Genomic DNA, 27,512 nt, shown 5'->3' with positions numbered 1-27,512 from the left:
GCCTAGATTTCCTCAGATGTAAAGTGAGAATGATCGTGTGTCAACTCCACAGGCTTGATGTGAGGATCGAATGAGAAACTAGGTGTGACAGATTGTTAGGGAGTTGTTAATGAGATCACCTTAATGAATAACGCAATTCTTAGAAAATGTACTTCCCCCCCAAAATTAAATAGCTCAATTCTCACATAACTCACATAGAGTTAAGTCTAGAGATGGGCTTTTTAGCTCAGGTGACACAGTTTGAAACAAAATGGAATCTTTTTTTCATCTTTTCTCCAGAGTTTTGGGAAAAGGAAGGCATATAAATAGACTGCAGAGAAAGAGTCTGGCTTTCTTGGAGAATAATTTCCCATGCATCACTGTTTTTTTAATTAACAATTTTTTCTTAATTAAAATTTTGTTAATTTTTTAATTAACATTAATAATGTATACACACATTTTGTGTGTATACACACACACAAAAAGACAAAATAAAAGTGTGTGCATTTGAAAGTAAGTTTTCTTTCCATCTCAAACTCCCTTTGTCAACTTTCCTTCCTCCAACTCTCACCGGAGGCAGCAACTCTTAACACTTCCCTTTCTGTACTTCCAGAAGTTTCTGTGTCTATGCATAAGAAAAGTTATTTTCCACATCTAATACATAGACAAGGACGTGGCCTTCACATAGCTTATATTGTAGTGGCATCAACAGGCAATTCACATAAAAAAAGATAGGAGCCCACTTGGAGGGCTATATAGTAGTCAGATGACAGATGATGGATTTGGACTAGAGTGAGTGAGGTGGAGAAGCTCAGGAGGGATCAGCTTAGGACAGTATTTTAAAATCCTGTGGATTAAATGTAGAATTTAAGGACTATATCCTAGTTTATATGTGTGATATCAGCCTAATTATTAATAACTCCCCATTTTACTCTCACAAGTGTTCCAGTTTGGATAATAAATCATATGGTTACCATATGTGTGAGAGAAGAAGAATCAAGGATGCAATTCGGTTGGTTCTCACAGCATTAACTGAAATGGGAAAAATAGAAGGAGAGATCCAGAGAGGCTGGGGAATCTGGAATTTGGGTCTGGAAATGTTAAATTTTTGGAGCCTATCGGATATGTAAACAGAGATGCCAGGGAGGTATTCAATATGCGGGTGTGGAGGTCAGGAGAGAAGAATAGGTGGAGATAGAAATATGGGATTCATCAGTACATAGATGCCATTTAAAAGGTCAGGACAGGGTCAGCTCCCCCGCAGAGTGGGTGTCCCAGGAGAAGAGGTCTAGAAACAGCCTCGGATACACTAATGTGGCCTCATGGCCCAGTCTCTCTCCCTCTATCATATCATTTTAAGTATTCTATTTTCTTCTCAGTTGTTATCGCTATTTGAAACTATTCCCTTCTTGCCTCATACCTCGCCTTCCCAGTGCATGCAGGCACTCTGAGGGAGGTGAAGCAAGGAGGCTAGTTGGCAGAGACCACACACAGCTTCTCGCTGCATCTGGATCCACTGCTCCTCTGCTCAGGGTCCACTGCTCTGCAGCAACCTTCTTCACTCATGACGCTTGTCTTTGGTACAGTCTGTCATCTTTTCTTCCAGGCCAGCCTCCTTTGGGGACCCTGATCTGTCAGCTGACCTGTATGTGCCTGAGTCCAGTGATTGATTGTTTCAAGTTGTGTCTCTGCAGAGCTGAAGGAGGTGGCTAGACTCCTGTTTCCCATTTCTAAGCAAGCCTTGTGACATGAAAGAGCCCAGTGAAGCATCCCCTATGGGTTAGGATACAGGTTGGCCCAGAGCACACACAGGACCTTTGGGGCTGCTTTTCATCATGTCACATTCCAGCCCAATGGCGTCTCATCTCTGATGAAGTCCAGAATACTCTGTTATATAATTGGACGTAAACCCAGACATAAATATGACTCCCCTAGGCAGCTTAGTTGAGGGTCTAGAATACTGTCAAAGCTGGGGTGTCAGCAGCTGGGACTACTTAAAAGTGAATAGGGTTTGTATTTAACTGTGGTTTTAGAGCAAAGTAGAATCAGGGTCTTGGGCAGGGCAGGGTCATGAGGCAAGAGGACAATCAAATGTGGTACGTGCATAGGAGCATTTGGAGTCAGGAACTGGGTCTGAATCATAAAGATAGGAGCAGTGGTCACTCCAGCCAGAGCCAAGCAAGGTGGGTCAGGAGAGGAAGCTGAGGGAAGGGTGCTTAGGTGAAGGAAGCCTTTTCTGTCACACTTGCACTTGTGAAGGGAGCAGGACACTAGTAAAGGCACCAAGATGGTATGGGAAGAGAAGTTGCCAGCCACTACCCACTTTTCTGAGATGGAAAGGCCCTATGATGATTAGGAAAAATATTTTGCTGGCCGTTTAACACATGTGGGTGACTTTTAAATACTGTGACACATCTCTGTTTCTCTCCTCACAAGTTTTCATGATGCCCCTGGATGAGCACTGTAAGAAAATAGCCCATTGATGTCACCAGAGTGGACTTCTACGCTGCAGAACCGGGACACCTCTCAGCCCTGAGAACCCGTGTTCCCAGGAGGGCTGCAGATGGGAAACCACAGTTGTAAGAACTGGGAGGTAGAAGACACCAGGCCATAATTCTACTCACCCATTTGAGAATGCTAACTGCCTGAAACCAGAATTATAGGTTTTAGAACTTAAAGGGACATTAGGTATAATAGATTTGAGAGAGAAATATTAAGTGATTTTTTTTCAAGGACACTCAAACAGGTTGGTGATTTCAAGTCAGAGTAGTTTCCACCAGACCAAGCTAAGCTACCTCAACGGTATTGAGATACTGAGGAGACCTAGCCCATGAGGAGTAGGTCTCAGTCAGAACAGTAAATACAAGGAACTCTGCACCATTCTGCTATTTGAACATTGGCCCTTTTTGGCATTAGAAGTAAGGATTGATTGTTAAGTCCTTTCTAGTATCTAGTTTAAGATTTCCCAGCTCAGGGAGCTTCACTGAGGATGCTAAGGATTCATCTTCACTCTACCTACTTAATGACTTCCCATCTAGTGACCTCTTCTTGAACTTTGAGGTGGGGGGGTCAGATACATGACAGACTCCTGATCATGAACACCAATATGCACTATGGGCAGTCCTCCCCTCCAGGAGGTTAAGTCCTCCCACCAGGAGGTTAAGGAGCCATGTGTCCCTCATTTCCCAGAGGTGCCACTTTTGCTACTGTTCACTAATTCTTATCCTGCTTATAGAAGCCCTATACGATGGCAAAGCAAAGCCAGCAAGCAGCATTCCTGCCATGGCAGGTGAGCCTGCCTTCTGGTGATGCTCTGGGACACTGTCTCACTATCTCCTAGGACATCCCATCTCAGACACAAGGACTGGGTCTCTGTCCTGAAAACCACAGGACTCCCGGTAGATGGTGGGTACTTTGAATATAGGCAGATCAGTTAAATTAAGTAAGGTTCTTTTCTTCATAAACAATATTGCCTTCGAGGCTAATCCAAAGAAACCAGACCTGTTTTGTTTTGTTTTGTTTTAGGTGAGGCCTGGTAATGGCATTCAACAAAGTTTTCCTGAAAGAGTTACCTCTCCTTGAGAATGCCTTTCCTTGTTATTTGCATGTACATGGCCCATGTCCATTTGATTTTATTTGCACATATTGGTACTGAAGTTATGTTGGAACAAGAGAAGTGATGGAATTTAAAACAAACTTAAACTTCACGGGGAAAGAGAAAGGGAAAGGAAAGGAATATACCAAGTGTCAGCCATCAAGGGTAGGTCTGCAGGCAGAGATGCTTCTGTCTCCTAAAGAGCGAGAACAAAAATGGTCCCTGATGTTGCTCTAGAGAAAATTCAAAGCTCTCAGGGGGACAGAAAGGCAAAGTGTACATTGTATCCATGAAGTATTCAGCGAAGTAATTAGCCGTTGATTTGCTTTTTTTAGGTAATTCAGGCCTCAAAGAATCTTTGCCTCCCGATTCTGTTCTGCGTAGGTGAAAACCATGCACTGGTCAAGCTGGAAATGACATGACTTTACATCCCTAATTTTACTAATAAGGGAAACTAAGGCCCAGAATGTTTAAGTGACTTGGCCAAAGTCACGCAGTTTGATAGTGACAGAAATAGGATAAAAGTTGTATCTTCTAACTTCCAAGCGATTGCCTCTGCAACACCTCCCACAAAAAATAACCCTGATGTTTTTACCTATATCGTGTGTGCATAAACAGCTTTAAGTCATCGCTCTATGAGGTCACCATGTCTATCAGAATAGTCAGTTTCATTCTTTTATCCATTTTTCTAGATTTTTGGAGTGGTGCTCTACATCATAGAAATTAATTGGACTGGCTGTGCCATGATTTCTGACATATCAACCAGGCCTGGAAGGATCATTATTATGTAATAGAGCGAGTGAGGGAATGTCTGAGTCACCCGTGGCCACATGAGGTTCCAGAGGACTGGGACCAACTCTATGGTTACAGCATCCTCCCTTCACCTAGAACATAAGAACACTTAGTTGTTTTCCCACTTGGTGGTGGTGGTTATGATGATAATAGTCATGATTATAAAATATAGCTTCCAGAAAAGGGGCAAATATGATACAGAATTATCCAATCCAAAGACATAGGGAGAATATAAACTCAATTTTGATGCCGGGTTTTGGCATCCTTATTCCTAGTTTTTTATCACCTTCCTGCATTTCTGTTTATAACACAGAGGAGGGGAAGAGGAAAGTGTTGGTATTTTTCTCAGTTTCTTAAATATTTAGGAGATAACTAATTTATAAGTCTTGGGTTGAATTGGAGTCTGTCACTGTTTATCATCCTTGTTGGCATTTATGTAGGACTTTATTCTTTTAATAAATGGCTCAGTATTTATTTTCCATAAAGCTGTTTATCTTCACTGTTGTCAAGGAATCAATAACCTTGGTAAATATTTTCTTATACCTGTTTAGATCAGATTGATGGATAAATCTAATTACCAAGATGGCCCAATTCCTGACAATCTTTAGTGAAAAGTATAGTATCATTTGAGTCTGGTTGGGTTAGAGAAAATTCATAAGAGCGACCTGGAGAAGTGGGAGGAATCCCTACCTGAAACAAAAGGCCTGTACAAACCTGGGGTGGTCCCTCTACCTGAGGTCATCCCTGTGCCTTCCATTAGCATCACATTACTCTGCATTTCTGAGAACTACAAAGAAAAGAATCTGTTTTGTTATAGAATTCTGATTCCATCCCTGCTTCTCTACTCAAGACTACATAAGAGACTCAGTTTGAGCAGGGCCTGCAGTTTTCACTCTCATTTATGCTTGGTGCAGTTAATAACCCAAAGACAAAAGACGCCAACTACAAAAGCAACGACTACCTTGTTTAGGCCATTTTATTAAGAATGTTTATGTTTTACTCATTATCTCTTTAGTTTGCATTTTGGAAATCCAACAATACTAGTTTGAAAATTGTTGAAAGAGGAACTTTTTTAAAATTCAGAAGTCAATATTTCTGTGTGTGATTTTCATGTCACTTAAAAAGAAAAAGAGACATGCATATACTGCCAGAATTTGACTACCTGCAAATCATCATAGCATTTTTTAAAACTTTATGGTGCTTTTCCCTTTATTTTGTTAATCCAGAACTCCTACAGAAGAAATCTAGTATTACGTGGACCCATAATTATTATATATCTCTCAGAAGCTGATTTTTCTGTATTCTCCAGGTATTTAGAACATCTATTCTTCCCCTGATTGGGGAAACTTTCATATCCTTCATCAGCTCTTGCCAAAACACTATCCTTTTCCTCCTCAACAGAGGTAAATGTGTATTATCTCTCAGTAACATATGAAGTAAGGTTTGACTCAGGGAACTTCACAGGACAGAGAAAGGGAAAGGAAGACGATTATACCATTTCTGAGAATGATTAAGGAAAACATGTCTTCCTGCCTTGTGAATCATTTGGTTTCTCAGAGCTTCCAGGGCAGAAGGCCTCATAGACCTGATGGTGAAGACAACCTTATCATTTTCTTTTTTACTCCAATTTCTCCATCTATCAATTCTGCTAATTTGGGAAGCTCATCTCCCAAATGACTTTATCCTTCACTGAATTCCTTGAACCTCCTTCAGCCATCAGTCAGCGGAATGCTAGTAATGGAATCCTTTTTTCTAATTCCCTAACCATTACGTAGACTGTTAGCCATAATCTCCAATATCTTAATGTCAGCTTGCTTTATATTTTCTGAATAGACACACCATTTTTACTTTTTATATAAAGGCAGCTTGAATTTTCCTTAAAAAGGGCATGGAAAGGGCTTTTTTACTGGAAAAGAGAAAGGGGATGTTTTTTTAAAGAAACCCCATTTTTATTCGGATATCGCCAAAAGTAACGTTAAATACATGGCAAAATTTTAAAGTAGTCTTTGAACTTACCTGACATGCTCACATTTAAGAAGGGCATATTTCATTTGCTAAAGAATTGTTTTAAGTGAAATTAAATTTTGAAAATATTGTTTCTGGTTCACCTCCTTAAGAAAAAATATTGGTCTTCCTTTGAGTATAATCTATGACCATTTTTTGAAAATAATTTTAGCCACTTAATTGCCCTGCTTAGCCTTTAGAAGTAACGAACAATTAAAGTGATGGAATTGGGGCCAAATATTATATAATACCAATTAAACACAACTGCATAAATATCTGAGCTGTTGACTTAAAAATAAAAACAATCAACATTTTCTTATTTTTGGTCCAGATTTTTTATTCTAAATGTAACATTCTGCAGGTTTATTGCATTTACTCCTGGTAACTAGTAGCCTTTTCTCAATGCCTTTCAGTTCTTTCTCCAGGCTTCTTCAATGAAAAGCAGCCCTTATTTGAGACTGGCTGGTTTTGCCAAGGCCAGGACCACAGCTTTGCCTGCCTTACCACATGTATTACTTATAGTTTGTCCATAAATTTTCTCATTAACTGGCTAGATTTTAAAAAACATCTATTGGTTTAAGATTTTATTCACTCATCAACCATTTATTGAGTTTCCACTAGATAGTAAGCTACAGAGGGCAGGAATTTTTGTGTGTTTTTTCACTACCATTTTTTTCAAAAGCCAGAGCTGGACCTGGGACAAAATAAGTAATCCCAAGTATGTGTTGAATGATTGAGTGTCAGTTAGTGAAGGCAGCTTGAAGTTTATTGAAGTATAGTGAAGGTTGGTTCTAGGTGCTGGGGACACAGTGAGAAGCAGAAAAAACACAGTTCTGCCCTCAGGGAGTTTACATGAGAGAAATGTAAAAGGATTGATCATAAAAACAAATATCAAATTGCAAATGTTGTGACGGTGCTATGAAGCACAGGGACAAGGTGCTGTCCCTCTCTTTGTAGAGACTAGCAGAATCTTCTCTTCAGGGAGACATGGAGGAAGGGCTCCTTGAAGAAGTGGCTTAAGTTGAGACCAAAGGATGATTATGCAATAACTAGAGGAAGAGGAGAAGAAAGAGAGTTCCATCATGTTTAGTTCATCTCAGTTCTTTTCTTTCCTTCTCATTCTCATGTTCCCCTTGGTATTTATCATTATAGACTCTTCCTATTTTTCCTCCTACCTTAGTTTGCTAGCTACTCATGGACTTCTGCATAAATCTCGAGTACATGTAGGTTGCGTTTTAGGAAACAGCCAAAGCTTACTCTTCTGTTAAAAATGCCAGAAATTATTTTAGAAATTAAGGACAAAATAGTAAAGAGAAAAATGAATTAACAAGGAGAACATCTCTTCTACTTATTTTATTTATTTATTTATTTTTTAAGAAGATTAGCCCTGAGCTAACATCTGTTGCCAATACTCCTCTTTTTTTTGCTGAGGGAGATTGGCCCGGGGCTAACATCTGTGCCCATCTTCCTCCACTTTTATATGTGGGACAATCCCACAGCGTGGCTTGATAAGTGGTACATAGGTCCACGCCCAGGATGTGAACCTGAGAACCCCAGGCCACCAAAGCGGAGCACTCGAACTTAACCTCTACGCTGCCAGGCCGGCCCCTCTTCTACTTATTTATTTTAACTGCTCTATGCTTAGGGAACTGCCACATAATAGGTACTTAATAGATTATGATTGGTTGGCCAGTATATTGGTTAGTTGGTTGGCTGAATGGCTGGTTGACTGGTTATCTGGCTGGCCAGATGTTGATTGGTTAGCTGGCTGGCCGGCCAGCTGGCTGGATATTGTTCAGTTGGCTGGGTGGCCAAATGTAGTTGATTCGCTGACTAGCTGATTGGTTAGTTGGCTGGCTGGGCAAATGTTGGTTGGTTAGCTGATTGGCTGATTGGGTGATTGGTGAATAATGAGAGTGGTAGTTTAGCTTTGGCTTTAAAGTCAGACTTAATTTTATTCAGATTCTGACTGACCTGTCACAAACTCCATAATATTAAACAATTTACCTAAGCTGTATAAGTTTTAGTTATTTCTATAAAATAGTATTTTTCTATAGGGTTGTTGTAAGGATAAAGGTGATATTGCATATAGAGCTTTATCGTAGTACCTATGATATATTAACCGTTCACTAGCATACGTTCACAATTTTAAAGAAAAGTAAGAAGCTTGACTGTTATTTCCAAAAGGAGCAAAATTAGTGAAAACACATGGTTATTCTGTTTAATGTTTGCCCTGTTTATCTTAGTTCTTCAAATATATTTCACTGCTGCAAATACACATCTAATACAGACCAGAAGTACACATACCTAAGAAGGAGATACAACAGGTAGAAAACTCAACAAGCGCACCACTTTTTTCCTTGACAGATTAAAACTTATTTATCTCCCCACTATCTCCCTCTCCCTCTCCCACTCTTCCCTGTTGCCCTATCATTGCCTTATTGCAGGGCTCATTAGGATAGTAATTTTCTCTATTAAAAAAATGAGTATATAATATATTATCCCTTGGCATGGGTAATGATGGTCACTCAGGTGTTTTCTTCCTAATTATTTGTTATGAGCGTGTATGTTTTATGAATTTTCCTATATAAACACTCACACTTAAACATACACAAAGAAGATGAAATTGGCATGTAAGAATGTGATGGAATAGGGAAGTACAGACCAAATATAAAGCTAGGTTGGGTCTATAAAAGCAAAGGAAATTGCTTAAAATCCCAAATTGAAAGGAATACACAAGCACTAAACCCTGATTGTGCAAAAGAGATGAAGTTTATTCCAACTACTCCAGATTGGCTATCTCAATTAAGTGGCTAGAGTGGCAAATTACTAAACCTTTTTTTTTTTGCTAGTCTGCTTAGATGTAACCTGCATTAGAGTCACTGTAGGGCAGGATCTTCCCATGTCATATGCCACTTGCTTAACATTGGGCATGAAGAGCTTCTCTCCATGACAACGTTCTTTAATAGACCTCGATTAATAGAGCCACTTTGCACAGAGAGCACTGCCCCATCTCTTCCAGCCATCATCCTTAACATTCATGCCATTTGTGCATGACTTCAGAGATAACTGCCCTGGTGCATTAAATGCCATCAGAAACAAAGTCAAGAATTGCACATCTTTCTCACTAACAAGCAGCTTTTGGTTTTTCAGCGCCGCCTGGGAGATGCAGCCAAGAAAGCGATCAGCAAGCTCCAGGTCAGAACCATCAAGAAGGGTGACAAGGTAACAGCCTCTTTTCTTTTTGGTGAGGAGCTATTCAAAGAAGCTCCTGACTTTTCTGGCAGCTAGGGTGGAAGAGAGGGAAGGAGAGGAAAGGAGGAATGCATGCTAATAGTTCTCCTCCCAGCGTCTGTTATTGTGCTTGTCTTGATTAAATATAATGTAAAGAATTTTATAAAATGCATACAGTAGGAAAAGTAAATAGTTGGACAGAAGATATAAGAAACTGAGAAGTAAATGTAGATAACATAGATGAAGTCAGGATGAAATTAATACACAAATGCATTACCTGAAATGTATAATGTAAATGCGTCCCAAGTTTAGATTAGGACTTTCTAGCAACCAAAGCAAAGAAGGAAACAATATTCAATATTCAAACAATATCTAATTACCTTAGCCCAGTGTCCCACAAGATAAAAACAAAATGGTTGCTGCTGGGATTATGACCTGAGAAAGGTTTTCCATGAATCCTTGTAAGGAAGACAGTGTTACATACTGAGCAGTGTCCTCCACTTAAGTGTACAGTAAATGCGAAAAGTGTATTCAGTCTCTCTGAAATCTAGTATCTACAACCCCAAAGTCATTGCAACAGCCTCCCTCACTGCAGAATGATGACATAAAGCCAAAATAGAAGCGTATCTTGAGGAGGGACAACAAAGCAGTGTAGTCCATGCCTGCAAGCCTGTAAAGGTCTCTCTTCTCCCTAGGAAAAAAAAATCATTTCCCCAGGAGAAATTTTAGAGCAGTGGATTGCAATACATAGATTTGGAGCTCCTGGGGGCATTGTAAGGGATTCTCAACTCTCTGTGTATACAGATATTGTCTCCAGTCTGAATAATTGATTTGTCTTGCAATTATATGCTGCTGTTTTTCAACTATGTAAAAATACTGTTGAGCTAAATAAGATAAAATTCATTTAAAAGCATTACTAAATTTAAAGTACATTTTTTTCATTACTTTTTCCCCCTCAAAGAATAGTAAAAGAACAAGGACTATTTCATAAGTGATACATTGTGAGGGATTAAAAGAGATTTATATACTTGAAAAAAAAGTTAGAATACTATTTTAGAGTTCTGTACATTATATTCCCGAGGAATGGATAGATTAAATACCATTCAGACAATTTTCCATAAATTTTATTTCTCATCCTCAAGATTTTGATGTTATATCTAATTATAATAAATAGCATTATTAGTCATGGTACATTAAAAAAATTGTTTCCTTACAAAAGCAGTTGCAGTGGCACCCAGATACAGAAAGTGGAGGTTAGAAGGAATGGAAATTAAGCCAATATACAGTAAATTATTGATTAAGAGAACTGGCACCTTGTCTATTGAAAGCCTTGCTCCAGGCAAGCTCTCCTTTGGCTTGTCGTTTGGGTGTTTACACAGAGTTGAAGCAATAAAAGTAGGCTCATCTGTGCTTTCCCTGTTGCAGGAAACAGAGCCGGATTTTGACAACTGTGCGGTTTGCATTGAAGGGTACAAGCCCAACGACATTGTCCGGGTCTTGCCCTGCCGGTGAGTCGCTAGGCTGCCTGCTTTGGAGGGGAGCATGTGTGGAGAGTGCCTGCTGCCCTCAGCAACTCAGACCTGCTTGGCCCAGCCCTGCAAGGTCCATCTGCCCAAATGTTTCCATGTTTAAATATCAAATGACAGAAAAGCTTATTCTTTCTGTGTAACCTTTCTCCTTGAAAACACTTTATCTTGTGATGTTAGAAATATTTTTCTGATCCTCTTTGCACCAAAGGAAGGGTACTTCTGTGAACTAGAACCTCATGGTACAGAACTGGATGATGTAGCTCCAAGTGTGAGTTTTCTTTAACAGCAGGTCTATGATATTCAGAATCCATTCTCACTTTTACAAGTGCTATTTTAATTAAATTAATAAACTCTTAAAAATATTTTATGAATAATCATGAAGGGATCGACAGCCAGAATATGGTCAGGAGTGAGTAGGAAGCCAAAGGCAGATTCCATTTCCCTTGATTTTTTTTCACTAACAGGAAGAGAATGTGACATTCACCCCAAAACTTCTAGAATCTAGAGGAGGGTACCAGCATGTGTAGTTGGAAAAACTCCCCTTGTGTCTCATATAATGCTAATCCCTCTCCCTAATTGAAATTCACTGTTAAGGCATCTGAATTCTTTTTATATAGTTAAGTTTAAATACTTGAATAAGATCAAACATTTTAAAGTCATATAAAAGCTGTCCTCCTCTCATTGAAAACTTTTTTTTTTAGTTTTTTTTCATCTGTGAAGTATCTTAAAAATAGAAATTAAATTATCCCTTGAAGAAAGTTTCTTGACTTAGAAAGATTAGCTTTAAAAATTCTTAGAGGGGCTGGCCCCATGGCTTAGCGGTTAAGTGCACATGCTCCACTGCTGGAGGCCCAGGTTTGGATCCCGGGCGTGCACTGACGCACCGCTTGTCCAGCCATGCTGAGGCGGCGTCCCACATACAGCAACTAGAAGGATGTGCAACTATGACATACAACTATCTACTGGGGCTTTGGGGAGAAAAAGGAGAAAAAAAAGGAGGAAGATTGGCAATAGATGTTAGCTCAGGGCTGGTCTTCTTCAGCAAAAAGAGGAGAATTGGCATGTATGTTAGCTCAGGGCTGATCTTCCTCACAAAAAAAAAAAAATTCTTAGAGTATTTAAGTCCCAATAAAGTAGAAAAAAATACACAAAGATATAAAACAATCCATTCATTCATAAAACGATGCAACTTTAAGAACTATTTATTAGAAATACAAAAGAAATAAAATATGCCTTTAGAGGAATTAGTTTAAAAAAAACCAAAATGACAAAGAAGTGACAAAAAAATACTCAGATGCAGAAACTCCCAAGGGGAATGCATCTTACTTGAAATGCTCCTAAGCAAATTGATCATTAGGAAAATGAGCCTGAGGAAAGTGCCCTGTGGTGGCCCCAGCCAACCCCTTCAGGTGGGATTCACTTTCCTTAGTTTGTAGATGCTTGACTGTCTCTAAGACAGAATCATAAATCTGGACACACAAAGACTTAGTAGTTTCCTTCACATGGCGATGCTGTATATAAATTCTGTCTCTGATACCCAACCTCTTAATCTCAAGTACATGTACCTGATGCACAATAAACCAATCACTGAGCCATCGGTGCTTGGAGATGGAGAAGGGTCTTATTCAAATTGGCCAAAATGAGAAGGCAGGGGGATGGGTTCTCTCAAACCGTCCTGAAGAAGAGAAGAAAGCCGAGTTTTATAGAGCTAAGGGGCTTGGCAGGAGGAGTTTCTGAGAAACAAAGGGGTAATCTTTCACTCCAGAGAAGCCCTTGGGCCATCTGACTTCTGGGCATCAAGGGTAGCTGGGGGCTGGTCATCCAGTGATCACAGCCTCCCTGAAGGCATTCTCTTTCTTCTGCAAAACAAGCTCACAAATCCTCTTGACCCCTTCAGTCACCCCTCAGGTTAAACAAGAAAATCTACAGTAACCCTCAGGTAGCCGGCTTCATCTCTAGACATTATATTTGGTATCTACTTGGTGACTTTTAGAAACACTGGCAAAGAATGGCAGTATGTGAACCACAGAGAGCCTCTCAGGGTAGCATCTTTCATCTCTGCTGTATTTTATTAAGGGTTTTATAAAGCCTTGTAGTTATAAGCAAGGAAAGTGCTTTCCTTTCCTTTGCTACTTGGAGATTGCTTAGAGCCCTATGAGGGTGCTACTTATAAAAAATACCCAAAGCAAATTAAAGTTAAATAGCAACTTTTCCCTGAGAATCCAAATGTAATTAAGAAAATCTGTTTTTAAAACTATATATAGCATTGCTTTAGCTTCGTAATTCGTGCCATATAAAATATCTTCTTCGTTTAGAGCCCTTATGAGTGTATTCTGTGTTACTACATATAATTGCTAGAGGCTGCATAACATCCAAGCCATAGATGTACCACAATTTGATTTACCCTGCCTCTGTTGTGGAACATTTGGCTGATTTCAATTCTTAATTATGACAAATTGCATTACTTTAGCTGTATTTAGATTTTTCCTGATATATTATTCCAGATCTCCTTTTATAGTATTATTTTTTTGGAAATAGTAACCAAGAAAAAAAATAACATTTTAATATTTACCACAAAAAAATGAAAGTTTAGGAACTTTAATTTTATTTATACTAGCCCTTACCCTAGGCCAGTTCAATTTTGCCTCAAGCTCTTCCTTTTTACATCATTATTTGGTTCTCAGCTCATTCCTTACTTCTTTTGGCTTCAAGCTCCTTACTGTCCATCCTCTTTCATTTCCTTATTGTGGGTCCTGCTTTGAATAACAAAATACTTTTTGAACATTACCGAACACAGGTTACAGTTAATGACTGTTTGATCTTAGACTAGCCACACATATCTACTCTTTGAAGAGCTCATCTGTCTTTTTCCTTGCTGACTTTGAATTCAAGATATTTCTATGCCTGTTGCTGGTTTCTGCCAGACAGTGTGCACTAATGGATGTTATCAAACAGATGCACTGGCATTTGCTTTTCGTTAGATAATTTCCTCTGGGATATTATTAAGTCTTTGTTCCTATGAACTTCATAGACTCTCTTTCCCATTATTTCCAGGCTGACTCATCTACAGAATTCTTTGTGTCCCCTTTGAGTAAAAACTCTTTCAAAAAAATGTTCCAGTTTGTTGTTTTCATTCTGTCCTACTCTTTTCTGTGGCCTCCTGACTCCTGACATGCGAGGTGCATCTCTTCTCTATTGTTGCCATTGAAGATTTCTTTCCAAATCACCCAGGGACACACTTGTACTGTGACTTTTTCAAAATCATTCTCTTGTGTGTCTCTTTTTGCACAAATTAAGAAGAATTAATGATGATTTCCCCTCCTTATTTGTAGTCATGATGATTATTAAAATTAAGTCATGCACATACACATCAACCATTTCTTGCCCCTCGGTCTTTCTTCCTCAGGGTCCTTCTCTATCACATGCAGGCGAGGCTCCCCGTGGGGTGAGCTGGGCTTGTACATTTAATGTAAGGGAGAGACCCATAGCAGCACACAAAACACCTCGGGGTCCATCAAGTCTAACTTTTGTGGTTTGGATTTGATCCTAATACACCACTAAGGTATTTTCCAAGGAACTTTGGTTTTGCTACAGCATACATATGCTGAAATATACAATATACTATATTTTAAGGCTAGTTTTTGTGACTTAGGCTAGTATTTGTGATTATGATATTTAGCCACAAAAGATATTTTACTGAGGTTGTATTGTCTTCTCTTGTCCAGAGAATAAGAAAGGCTCTCTGATTTCTTTCATAGCTTTTATCTTATGATGTCCATCCATCGTGTTCTTCAATGGTTATTCATTTCAGTCTGTTTAACCACCCAATTTCAAACACTCATGCTCAAAGAATATGAACTCTTTGGGCAGGACAAAGACCCTTGTTTGCCATTTTTTTAAAAATGAAGCCATGTATGCATCCTTTCCCTATGCACATATAAAATTCTTTCCTATCTCTCAACTGCTTTTATCACTAAAGCATTATTACTAATTTGGGAGGATATTAGTTTCTACTATTGTCTTTTCCTTTGATTTTTGCAAACTCTCCTCCACAATTTAGGAAAAATTAAAAAGCTTCTTGGTAACAAGCAGACCCTTGCCATAAACTTTTTAGTAACTAAATGTTCATCGGAAACAACAAACAGTTATTTTGTAGCAACTGTGTGCCAGGAATAGTGTGAAGTACCAGAGATGAAAAGATAGGTGGCGTGATCCCTGCTCTAACGGAAACCAGTCTAGTGGAGGAGAGATGGGAGTTTAAATAAGTAACCACAATACAGAGTGCTATGTGCAACAATAATAGCAACATGAATAAAAAATTTGGAGGAACTAATACCAGGCACAAAGAAGTTAAGATGGGCTCCACAGAAAAAAGAAATGTCTTCGTATTTTCTAACAATGGTTTGTTTTGCCCATTATATCCTCATTATAGAAAATTTGTAAAATGAATAAATATATAATTATCTACCTAACTTCCTCGTGCAGGTAACTACTGCTAACATTTTTATATATTTCTTTCCTTTTATTTCCTATGCCTATTTTTGTAAGTTTGAGATACTGCCGTCAACATCATTTAATATCCTGCTCTTTTCACTTAACATTATAAGAATTTGCTAGAAATGGTAGATTATTGGTGGCTCATTTTGACCTTCCTTTGGTCTCTGACTCTGTAGGCAGAAGCTGATAAAAGTCTAAGTTGAATAAACCAACCAAAGACCCTGTGATGTTGGTCCTTATGTAGAACCCACTCCTCAAGAGTGAGGGTCTTTTTACAAGTCAGTCAGAATGTTCCACTGAGGTAAAACAGGAATGTGTCCTGATTCCCTTCAGCTTATTTCTTAATAAACCATTGATGAGCTGTTGGCATTTCACCATCCCACCCTACTAGAGATGACAGAGAAAGCAGTTTCTCCTGTATAGACAACATAGTTTGATTGCGTAATAGTGGCCTGTAGAGGCGGTGTGTCTTACTGGCTTATTGTTATCACAGTTGGATTACAAATAACATCCTCTAAGACTCAACTTTTTATCTTTGGTAGATGCGCCCCAACTTTTAACTTGTTCATAAACAAAATTCCCACACAGCAAACTACGTCATGTGGCTACATTTCGTCAATAGTGTTTCCTGGAGCGTCCTGTAGGAGGCATCATTGCCTGTACTTTTACTGAGGTCTTTGTATCTTGAAGCAGGCGAAGATGGTTGGATAAAAGAAGTAACTAATAACATCTATCCCGAAATAGTTCTGGTTGGGAAGTGTTGCACTTGTACTGTTTAGTGTCCAAGCACTGAAGAACTTCCAAACAATGTTTGAAGGAGAGCAATGCCATGGCTGCTCCGAGCAGCCTCTGAGTTGAGGTCAGTGGGTGGCTCTGCAGGTCCCCAGCTTGTTGGGCTCCTCATTCTTCACAACAGGATGTCAGTTGTGTCCTGACAAGATGATCTGTTAGATCAGATAATTCTGGAAATGTGTTTGTGTGTGTGGTACAATATACATTACATAAAATTGGCCATTTGAACCATTTTTGAGTTTACAATTCAGTGGCATTAAGTGCATTCACATTGTTGTGCAACCATCACCAGCATCCATCTCCAGAACTTAATCTTCCCAAACAGAAACTCTGTAGACATTAAGCAATAATTCCCCCTTCCCCCAGTCTGGAGTTTTTTGTATTTAATTTAGGCTTGACTTTTATTAACAGAAGAAAATGTCAATGAAGGAACTTAGATTGTGTTCCAAGAATGTAATTTAAGTTGGCTAACTAAAAATTGGTTTTTACATATTTAATTCAAAACCTGACAAAGAATGATAATTCTACATATTTCTAGTATTATTATTATTGCTGTAATTATGATACTAATATGACATTACTCTTATCATTATTACTGGAACTATCACTGTTCCTGTTACCATCGCTAACATCATTACCACCATCCGTTCTTTCCTGGCTTTCTGCAGCAGCCTTCTCACTAATCTCTCTGCTTCTACTCTTGCCCCTTAATTATTCATTCTGATATGTCTATTTTTAATTATCCAGCTAGATTAGCTGGACTCCAGGTACTTTTTCAGCAAGTAAAATTTTAAATTCATTATGTGTATCAGAAGTAAGACTGAAAAAAATTTATTTTTTGGGAAGATTAATTGAAATGTAATTCAGTACTTCTATTCCTCTAAAATGTACTTTTGTAGCAAGGTAGATTCTCAGAAAACTGCAAACATGCACCATTTCATATTAGCTCCCTGCAGGAGAATTGAGTTGGCTAATGCAGCTGCCATGGCTTTTATCGGAGATTACTGTAAAATGCAATCTTGGAAGATTTGCCATTGTGTCCATCGTTAGGATTTTGTACTCTGGCTTCTTCATGGGGACTCCTAGAGCAGTTCATGTATAGAATCCAACTGCATGTCTCCCAGGCAAGGGAATGTTTTTATATTGTGGATACTGAATTGTGATACTCCCCAGATTTTTTTCTGCGTTTGTTGATAGAGAGCTAAGAGCCAAATTTGTGGCCCACTCATAGCCAAAACAGATTTTTTAGCTTCATGCCTGACTCTGTTTTATGTCTCCATTCTTTTTTTTTTCTTTTTTTGCTTTTATGGCATCTTTTTGGATATCTGCATCTCCTAAGTCACCTTAAGTCCTTTCTAGAATAAACATTTTCCGTGTTTTTAAAACTTTTTCAACATCATTTTCAATTGATATATAATATTCCAGATGGCATGATTTATTTGACTATTTTTAGACAGTTAAATTGTTCCCCCCACACACACACTTATTTTGCTATTATAAGCAAGGCTATGTGTGTAGACCCTAGTTCGTATTTCAGATTATTTCCTTGTTTCTAAGGTTATGAATTCAAATGGCCTAATTATTTTCCATAAAGTTGTACTGAAGGAGTTTTCCAGTCGCTCAGAGCTAAGAAGAGTATATGAAGCAACGATAACTAGTGGTAACCTGGAGTTGTCAGTGTAAGGCACATGTCGGGGATAATGGTGGAGAGGTAGCCCGGCCCAGATCGTTTAGGACCTGAATGCCTATCTGGGGAGCCTGAATTATAGCCAGGTTCTCGGGGCCTGCTGAGGGGTTTGGCTTGTGTTTCCTGCACAGCACGCTGGCAGTGGGGTGAAGTGCAGCTCAAAGGGATCTGACTGGAGTCAGGGGGACCAGTTAGGAGACTATTGCAAAGTCCAAATAAGAAATGCTGGCTGGCTGAATTGGAGTGTTGGCACTGGGGATGTAGAGAGATGGACCTGGTGTGGAGAGATTCAGGAGGTAAACCCAGCATGAGTCAGCATTTGAAATAGTTGAAAATGGGTGCCCGAATTAGTTGGTAACTGATAGATACATCTCATTTGTTTGCATTTAGAACATGCTCATATCTTTCCATTTGGAATCTAAACAATAGAAAAAAATCCAGCAGCTAGCACACTGTTTCACTCAGAAACCATAACAGAAGAAACAAATTTCAAGCCCTGAAACACATTTTCTTTATAACTCAAAAAATCACTTGAGGGCCAGCTTTGGCTTATCTTTTTAAGACATTCTTCTGAGTTATCCAGCCCCAGAACACTCCCGTAACTGGGTCATTTAGGCAGACTTCCATTTTGGACAGATCATTGTTTGATTCTGTATGTAAATACTATGCTGTCCATCCTCTTTCTCTTCTCTCTGTTTCAGGAATGGGGCTAAATTTCAATTGTATCAATTTAAGAGCTCCCTTTAGTAATTCAGGACATAGACTATCATACTGTTTCCTTTTTTTTCTTTGAAACTTAAGGCTGTGCTTTCACAAAGATCAGGCCATGAGTAATAGCATTCGTGTTGAAAGAGATGAAATAGAGATTTAAACACAATAATATGCCAGACTAAAAATCAAAAACAGAGTAAGTGATTACTGTTCAAGTACAATACAAATTAGTAGTGAAAGGACAAACAAGGCATGTACGTGCAAATTGGGGCAATAGATAGCCTAACTAGCAAAGGAATTTCTAACAACATTTCAATATCTGAGTCAGAACCTCAAGGGGATAGGCTTGGAGATTTGGAGAAGGAATTTTTTGAGAGCTGTTGAAAAGTCAGAGGCTAAATTCGGTCTACTAATTTCGATGACTTCTTTGAAGGTCTGTTACATAACATGTGTCTACAATTGACAAGACACTCATAAATCATCCCTGTCCATCTCACCAGTCAGCCAGCTAGCTACTTTTCTGTCTCAGTTGATGTAACTAATGTATATTTTTAACATGGGCCTAATGATTAATTGACTTCTCAAAATACTACAATCCATTAACTCCTGTCCCCAAGGACAGGTGACATGTTCCTCTACGAGAGAAGCAGTTCTGGGAGACATCTACAATAAATATATACATCTATTACTATATACATAGCACACAGTAGAAGGATCCATTTGTAAAGCTTTCTTAACAGGCACGTAGCCTGAGTCTTCCAGAGTGACTTGCCTGCCAAGGCCCAGCCTCCTTAAAATTGAATTAATAGGATTTACTGATCTAATGTATGAGAACACAGCGCCTACACCAAAAATGCCTTACCACCAGTGGCTTGCATCCGATGGGCCTCCCTAGAAGGCTGTTTATTCAGTGTGTCCCAGAGAGTTTTCTTGTTCTTGTTGGATCCTTCCAACCAAACCCACCTGGGCGGTTCATAGCCTCTCCTGCTTCTCCTGAAACTCGGATGTGGCATCCATGTCTTAGATCCTTTAATGACAACCCAAGGCAACATCACATTTGGACTCGGATATTCATCTGTGAACGTCCCTTTTTAAGGGGGTACAAGGAGCTCTCATTCACTCTCCCTACCAGGCACGACATGATCATAATCAACAACATAACATAAAGAAGAATTATAACCTGATATAAAAATGGACATCATTTTAATATTTGCAAACTCTAAGAACCACAAGTTTTACTGAAAGCACTAAAAATAGACACTAGCCCCTTAAGATTTTTAACCCCAGGGACCCAGTCTGATTTTAAGATAAGTCAAGTGAACTGAATGTCTGTGTGGACAGAAAATTCCAAACTCTTTATGAGTAAAAAAAAATTTACAAAGCACTGTAATGTGATCAGGATTCAACTATGAGTTCTAAACTCGTGAAGTGGAAAACAAAGTGTTGCTTTCTAGCCAGGCAGGAGGGGGTCTGTCCTGACTTCACCCTGCCATGCCTGTTATATGTAACAGGCTTGATTAGGAACAGATTTTTTCCCAACTTCCTTTTTTTTTAAGAGTGATGAGTATTGGCTGATTTTCCTAAGGTTTGATGCATTCTTTCATGCCCATGTTGTGCAAATTAGATTATTGGGCATTCTATTTACGGCAGTTTGTTTATAGATGCGATTTTAAAAATAACTTTCAAGGTTTCATTGCTAATTGTGGAAAATCTTGAAAATAGAGTATAAAGTTAACAAAAATAATAATCTCACCATCTAGAAATAATCATTATTGATATTGGTATATTTAATTTGTATAATGCATATATATAAATATCACATGTGTATTATTAAACATTGTAGAGTCAAGCCATTAATACAATTTTTATTCTATTTTCTCATTTGACATTAAAAAGTAAGCATTTTCCTGTAACTTTAGAAATTATTTTAAAATACTTTAGTGGTTGCATAATTGTCCATTTTTGGAGTTTATTTAACTGATCCCTATTATTCAGTATTTAAACTGCTCCCACTTTTTATTATTCTAAAGTCAAGACCTTAATTGTTTATTTTTTTTTTTTCTGTATTTATCCCTTAGGATATATTCCTAAAAGTGAATTTACTGGGTCAAAAGTGAGTTTAAGGATCTTAATAAGTTTTGTCCAACTGCTTTCATGCAAGGTGGTAACAATTTACACCTCCCTAGCAAAATGTGAGAGTGCTTTTATTAGTGTCCTTTTGGAACCAGGAACTGGTAGCACTTTAAACATCTTTCTCATCTGATAGCCAAATATAAAGGTAGCACTTAGTTTTAATTCCCACGTCTTTGATTTCTCTGAGGTATCACTGTTGACTAACACAAACTCTTCATATATCATTTCTAATATAAATCATCATTGGTTGTAAGGTGCTTCCTAATTTCAGAGATGTTAAAATGTAGGGGGAAAATGATATGGCCTAGAAATGACAAAATGTTAACTATTTTATCTATTAACTATTTTAAACACTTTGTTTTCATATTTTTGTTAAATAATGCTTTTTCTCATTTAAATGCTTTTATTTTGTTTTTATGATACATTTTGATTAACAGAAAAAAGTTATGTTATAAAATTTGAGTTATTTTTGTTTATTTTTCTCTCTTCCTCTTCAATCCTTCCCGATCAAGAAATAAAATAACTGATCAATTAAGTACATTTTTAAAATTTATATGAAATTTATGTTGGTGTAAGGCATCCTACTCAATAGTCATTGTTTATGAAAATCATTATTTTAAAAATAATAATTTTTAAACAGTCTGCCAAATTAAAACTTATGTAGTATGGTGGGAGTTTAAAATAGCACAACTGCTTTGGAAATTTGTTTGACAGTTTCTACTAAAGTTAAACACATACCCTCCTCTAACCTAGCAGTTCTACTCTTGGGTGTATACCCGAGAGAAATGAATGCAAACATTCACAGAAGGACTTGTACAAGAATGGTCATAGCGCATTTATTCATAACAACCAAAAAAATCATAACAACGCAAATGTCTAACAACAGAAAAATCTATCAACAAATTGGGGTACATTCATACAATGGAATACTACTCAGCAATGAAAAGTAACAAGCTATTGATATTCCTCACAGCACAGATGAATCTGCAAAACACTATATTGAGCAAAAGAAGCCAGGCAAAAAAAGAATAGATACTTTATAATTCTATTTACATAAAGTTCAATCACAGGTAGAGCTAATCTATAGTGACTGAAGTCATAATGGTGAATACATGGCAGGGAGTGGATGGAAACAGTGTATATCTTCATCTGGGTTGTATGTACATAAATATATACATTCTTAATAAATCATCCAGCTTGCTTAATATTTATGCATTTTACTGTATATTATACCCTCAATTAAAATAATGGAAAAAAAATTAAAGTACCAAAGAAGCTATGCTGTGGACTTTTTGAAAAAGTAGTTCACTTTGTACATTAGTCAAAATTAGGTAAAATTTAAGTTCAGAGTTTGCTGATGGTGTTTTCTAGTAATGTTTCTTTGATTACTTTGGATTTGTATGTGTACATTGCCAAAAATTAGGTATCATTTAATCTAAGAGATTAAAGGAAAGAAACATGAAAGGAGATTGCATTGCTGGTCAGTGATGTCTGATGTGTTATTTTCTGTTATAGTTTCAACAGAGCAAATACTGCCTTAGGAAAGAAATCTTGAACTGTAATAACCTTGTTAAATATGGCATTCTGATTGCAAATGTCCTGATCCCTGGTTATATTAATCAACTAGACACACAGGACAAATGCCAACCAGCTTTGCCACCCCAGCCAAATGATATAATTAGACCAGGGTCAAGTTTTAAGCACAGAGCCTCCCTCTACCAGAACCCAAAGGAGTGAGACATGCTCTAAAATGAGGATTCTGCAATTCTCTTGTAAATTGCATTCCCAAAGGATCGATTTCTTCCACTGTAGCTAAAAAAGCCGTTGAGTTTAGTAGCAAGAGGATCTGATGCAGTTTCTTAGTTTTTTAAGTTTTATTGGTTTTTCTTTAATGCTGTTTAAACCCAACTGGGTGAAATAGATGGTTGTTTATTATAATACTTTAACTTTGAAAAGCACTCTACTGTTTACACAGCTCTTTACATATCTCACAATAGCCTATAATATATAAAGGGCAGGTACCATTATCGCCCCTTTATTTTAGTAAAAGAAGAAGAAAACCTTAACTCAGAGCGTTTGGTCACAGGGACCAAAGCAAAGCCAGATTTTCTGATTTCTAAGCCAGCACTTTTTCCACTGTACCACTGGCCATGGACCTGACACCTTAGCCCCACCCTCACCCTGCCCTACGAGGGTGTTCTGCTATATACTCAACTCTCTGGAATATGGTTTTGGCTAAAAATCTGCCTCAGAAACCCCCATCTCGCTCTGAACCAAATGTCTAAGAACCCCAAGGAAACCAAATCAAATCTAGCCCAGCTTTAGGGATTTTACTTTCGCCACAATGACTCCAAGCTTGTTACTGTGGGCCTGAAAACAGACCAGCGTTTTTCACACAAGGGCAGTGCTTGTGCTAGTGAGGTGGGCAGTAATTTACTCTATTGCATTCTTTTGTTTCTCCCTCAGGTAAAACTGCTAGCATAACATATTAGTTTGCCAAAACAAAGTAATTATGTTTATAACAGCCAGAATATGGTTCCTGCCAGTTCCGTGTGACAGCTCGTATTTCCCTTTCCTTGTCTTCTTCCTTTTTTTTTTTTAGACAAATGATTGCTTTTTATTTTTTTATTTTTTTTTGCAGAGAAGGATCCGCCCTGAGCTAACATCTGTTGCCAATCTTCCTCTTTTATTTTTCTTCTCCCCAAAGCCCCAGTGCATGGTTGTATATCCTAGTTGTAAGTCTTTCTAGTTCTTCCATGTGCATGGCTGCCACAGCGTGGCAACTGACAGACAGGTGGTGTGGTTCTGAGACTGAGAAGCGAACCCGGGCTGCCAAGGCAGCGAGCATGGAACCTTAACCACTAGACCATCAAGGCTGGCTCATTCTTCCTTTTTTTTTAAACGATGTTTACATAATCTAAGTAGGGGGCATCAGGGAAATGCAGTTTTTCACACTTGGTCCAACCATTTTAGACCAAGCCCAATAGCAGAATCACCCCCACAGTGAGGCGTTGGGCCAGTTGGATAGAGTTAATGGTAGGGAGGGGCTGGTGTCTGCTTAACTGGTTTGATCCACACCAAGACCCCAAAACAGCTCCTTGGCACCACTGCAAGGACTTTCTGTATAGGAGATGTGGAAAGATGAGACAGTGTGGAAGGAAATAACCTAATAACGAGAAGTTCATCATCACGAGGAATGAGGGAAAGTCTGGCTCAGGTCCATGATTATTTTCCTCACTGTTCACACCTCCTTTCTACTCAGTCCATCCGGATTATTTCAGAATGCTGGTTTGGACCCATCCTTTCCAACTCTATTACTTGCTCTTACTTTTAAAATAGTCTAGATTTCAACCCAATTGCATTTCTTATACATATCACAACATTGCAGCTATGCCTTTACTTGTGTAAATTCCTGCTCCTTGGATTTCTTTCCTCCCATCTCCACACTTCAAAGTTCTTCCCATCCTATAGTTTCCAATTTCCTCACAAAGTAGATGCTCCATTCCCTGAATTCTGTGGCTGTTTTACTTGTATCTGTTTACGATCTGTCACTTTACATGTTGTACTAACATCACTTAAAAGAGTTATTGTCACTATTAATCCACTGAACACTTACTAACTAAGCACTTTACACACAGATATTTAATCCTTACAACAACTCCGTAATGTACTTTACGAGTCAGGATAGGCTAGGCTTTGCTGCAGTAACAAAAAAAACTCCAACTCTAGTGGCTTACTACAACAAAGATTTCTTACTTATGTTTTATGTCCATTGTGTGTCGGTAGGAAGAGTCTGCTCATGGCAGTCAGGCTGACAAAGCAGCTGCCATCTTGAACATTGTTCATTGACAGACCAGTTATTAAATGCCATAGTCTGAAGTGAAATCTGTTATTTTTCTTCATAACTTATTGGCCAGAATTAGTCACGTGGCCGTAGCTACCACTAGGAGAGCCCATAATCTTCCCATCTTTCTGTAAAGAGCTGACATATTAGATGAACAATAATGATGAACATCTCAGATAGGTACTGTTATTATCCTCATTTTATAAATTAATCAACTAAGGTTCAGAGGGGTTAAGAAGTTATCCCAGGTCAGTCAGCCAAAATTTAAAATGAAACCTGCTTTATTCCCAAGCCAGAGCTTTTAATCTCCACGCAGTGTGGACTGTGTATCTTCCTAGAAGCCTATCAGTTCTATATTAAAAACACCTCACCAACAGGATGCGTATCTGATTCATCTTTGTACCCCAATGCCTAGCATAGTGCTCTGCGTGAAGTAGTAATACATAACTACTATACATTGATGATTTTTTTATTCTGTGTCAATTTTCCTACTTTTTCTCAGAACTCAGCATTCCTAGTAGTTAGAAGTTTTGGTATCCATTTTGGAATCTCTTTAACAATACAGAGAAGTATTCCTTTTCAGACCTCCTCATGTATAACAAAGAAATCCACCGTCCATATTATACCAAAGTACCAGTACGTCAACACTAACCATTTTTCTCACTAATGGGGATGGATGTTAAACCCACTGGTTTGCATAATACAGCACAGTCGAAAATATAAATTCCATGATATACTGAATGCCTGATTGCTAATTACTTGACCACAGGCAAGGCATCTGGGCCACACAAAGATAATACACAGAAAAAGCTGATGATTTCCATGTGTTTTTCAAAGCCATGGGAATCAAGATACTGGTGAAATTCTCATTGAATTCACCTGATTTTAGGAGCAGCTAAACAAATAGAATCCTATTAAGAAAATCAATAAGAGCAATTTAGATCTCTTTTGTCCTCTGGGTAAGAGTGGAATACGTTTCTCCTATGCAACATCCACTACACTGTCTGGGCTCCGTCGACATTTTCTAAGTGCCATCACCACTGCCATTTTGGTCATTCTAACCAAGTAATGCCTGTGCCCAAATCCATGAATCAATGTTCCCAAAATGAGACTTGTGTAGAAAGAATGTCCCTGTTTTGCAAGGCTATGTGTTGTCTGCCAGACAGTCTAGGCAGAGCATGGGTTTACCAACACCCATAATCTCCTCATTAGGAACTCAGAAGAAGGCAGAATTCTTTCATATCTTAGAGTCCACAAAAACTTAAGTGCTTCCAGAGTAAGCTCTACCGTAAAAAGCTCACTTGCATGGAATAGGAACTAAATTACTGTTAATTAAATAATGATTTGGGGAAGATGGACTTTCAGGATTCATTTTTTCAGCAAACATTTCTGAGAGCATATCCCATTCCAGGTACTCTGCTAGGTTTTGAAGATAGATAGAAACACTTCCTCTCTGCCCTCCAAGGTGTCACAAACTCACTCCGGACCTAGAACAGTAAACCAAGTGAATACTAAGCCTTGGGGCTGTGCTCATTGTTTATGGCTGGCATCCATTCTGATTGGTCTGTGCCTGTGCTGTACCAGTTGTTAAAATACTTTTAGTTTCAGGCACATATAAACAAAAAAACACCAGCACCGTGATACTATAGCTTCTTACATGCCAGGTAGTATTCCAAGTGTTTTGTGCCCTTTGTCATTTAGAATTGTCATAACAACCCTCTGAAAGGTTATCCCAAACAATATTACTTCAGAGGGTTGTCATGACTATTAAAGGACATTGTCATAAAATACTTACAGAGGAGAAAACTGAGCCACAGGCAAGTTAAATTATTTGTCAAAGTCACAAAGCTAAGGAGTGGTCTTCAGACCCTGAAACCAGAGCACATACTTAGCTGCTGCAGCACTGTGGGAAAACGCAGTAGGAAGAAAAGGAAAAGACACTCTCCTTGGCAGAGTTTGGAGAAAAAGGATGGGATGTTCAGGGGATAGAAGGGACATCTGAGCTGTGACTTGAAACATGAGCAAGATTTGCCACACACACACACACACAAAAAGTGAGAAGGGGATTCAGAGTTATGGTGAGAGTGTGGGGTCAACATGGGGGCGTAGCAGAAGATGTGAGAAGGGCCACACTGGGGGAGCTTTCTTTGTGTACCATGATCAGGCATTTTGACTTTGTGCTGTAGGCAGTGGGGAGCAGCTGGAGCATTTCAAGTCTGGAGTGATATCATATTTGTATTTTAGGAAGGTAAGGCAAGAAAGAGAAACCAGACCAGGTCGAGAAGAGCCTTGTAAAAAAAGTAGATATTACTTTTCACGGCACTTCATGATACAAATTTGAAAATTTTGCAGAAAGTTGATGGAGCTGCCAACTCAACATTTCCCACATCCATTGGGCAGTGGAGAATGGGGGAGTTCAAAGCATCTAGAAGCCAGCGTTATCCTCTACACAAATAAATCAAGAAGACTGATGTCTAAGTACAGGCCTGATGAGGCCAATATTTGACAGCTTTTCTCTTCAGTAGCCAAGCGAATACACTTAAGGGAGATGACTTTTCCCTGTGGTTTTGCTTGATCCCCAACCTCTGTAACTAAGATATTGCCTCCTTGAAGCTGGAGCAAAAAAATACCTTGGGAAAGAATAAAAATTTGAATTCCTCCAACTCCCCCTCTCCTTGTCCATGACAGTTCAGTGAGGGAAGGAAGGGTCATGGA

At 38.5% G+C, this 27,512-nt stretch overlaps 1 protein-coding gene across 1 annotated transcript in view; it reads left to right on the top strand.

Moving 5' to 3' along the window:
• The window catches only part of RNF150 (ring finger protein 150), a 246,556-nt gene that overhangs the window by 159,909 nt on the left and 59,135 nt on the right, over window positions 1–27,512 (top strand). Inside the window, exons 3-4 of the mRNA XM_058550117.1 lie at window positions 9,524–9,595; window positions 11,030–11,112. Of these exons, the coding sequence (XP_058406100.1) occupies window positions 9,524–9,595; window positions 11,030–11,112 (155 nt within the window). The remainder of the gene's footprint in view (window positions 1–9,523; window positions 9,596–11,029; window positions 11,113–27,512) is intronic.

This window comes from Diceros bicornis, chromosome 11 (assembly GCF_020826845.1).
Source record: "Diceros bicornis minor isolate mBicDic1 chromosome 11, mDicBic1.mat.cur, whole genome shotgun sequence".
In the NCBI taxonomy this organism is placed as follows: domain Eukaryota; kingdom Metazoa; phylum Chordata; class Mammalia; order Perissodactyla; family Rhinocerotidae; genus Diceros; species Diceros bicornis.
This window is presented reverse-complemented; position numbering and strand designations above follow the sequence as displayed.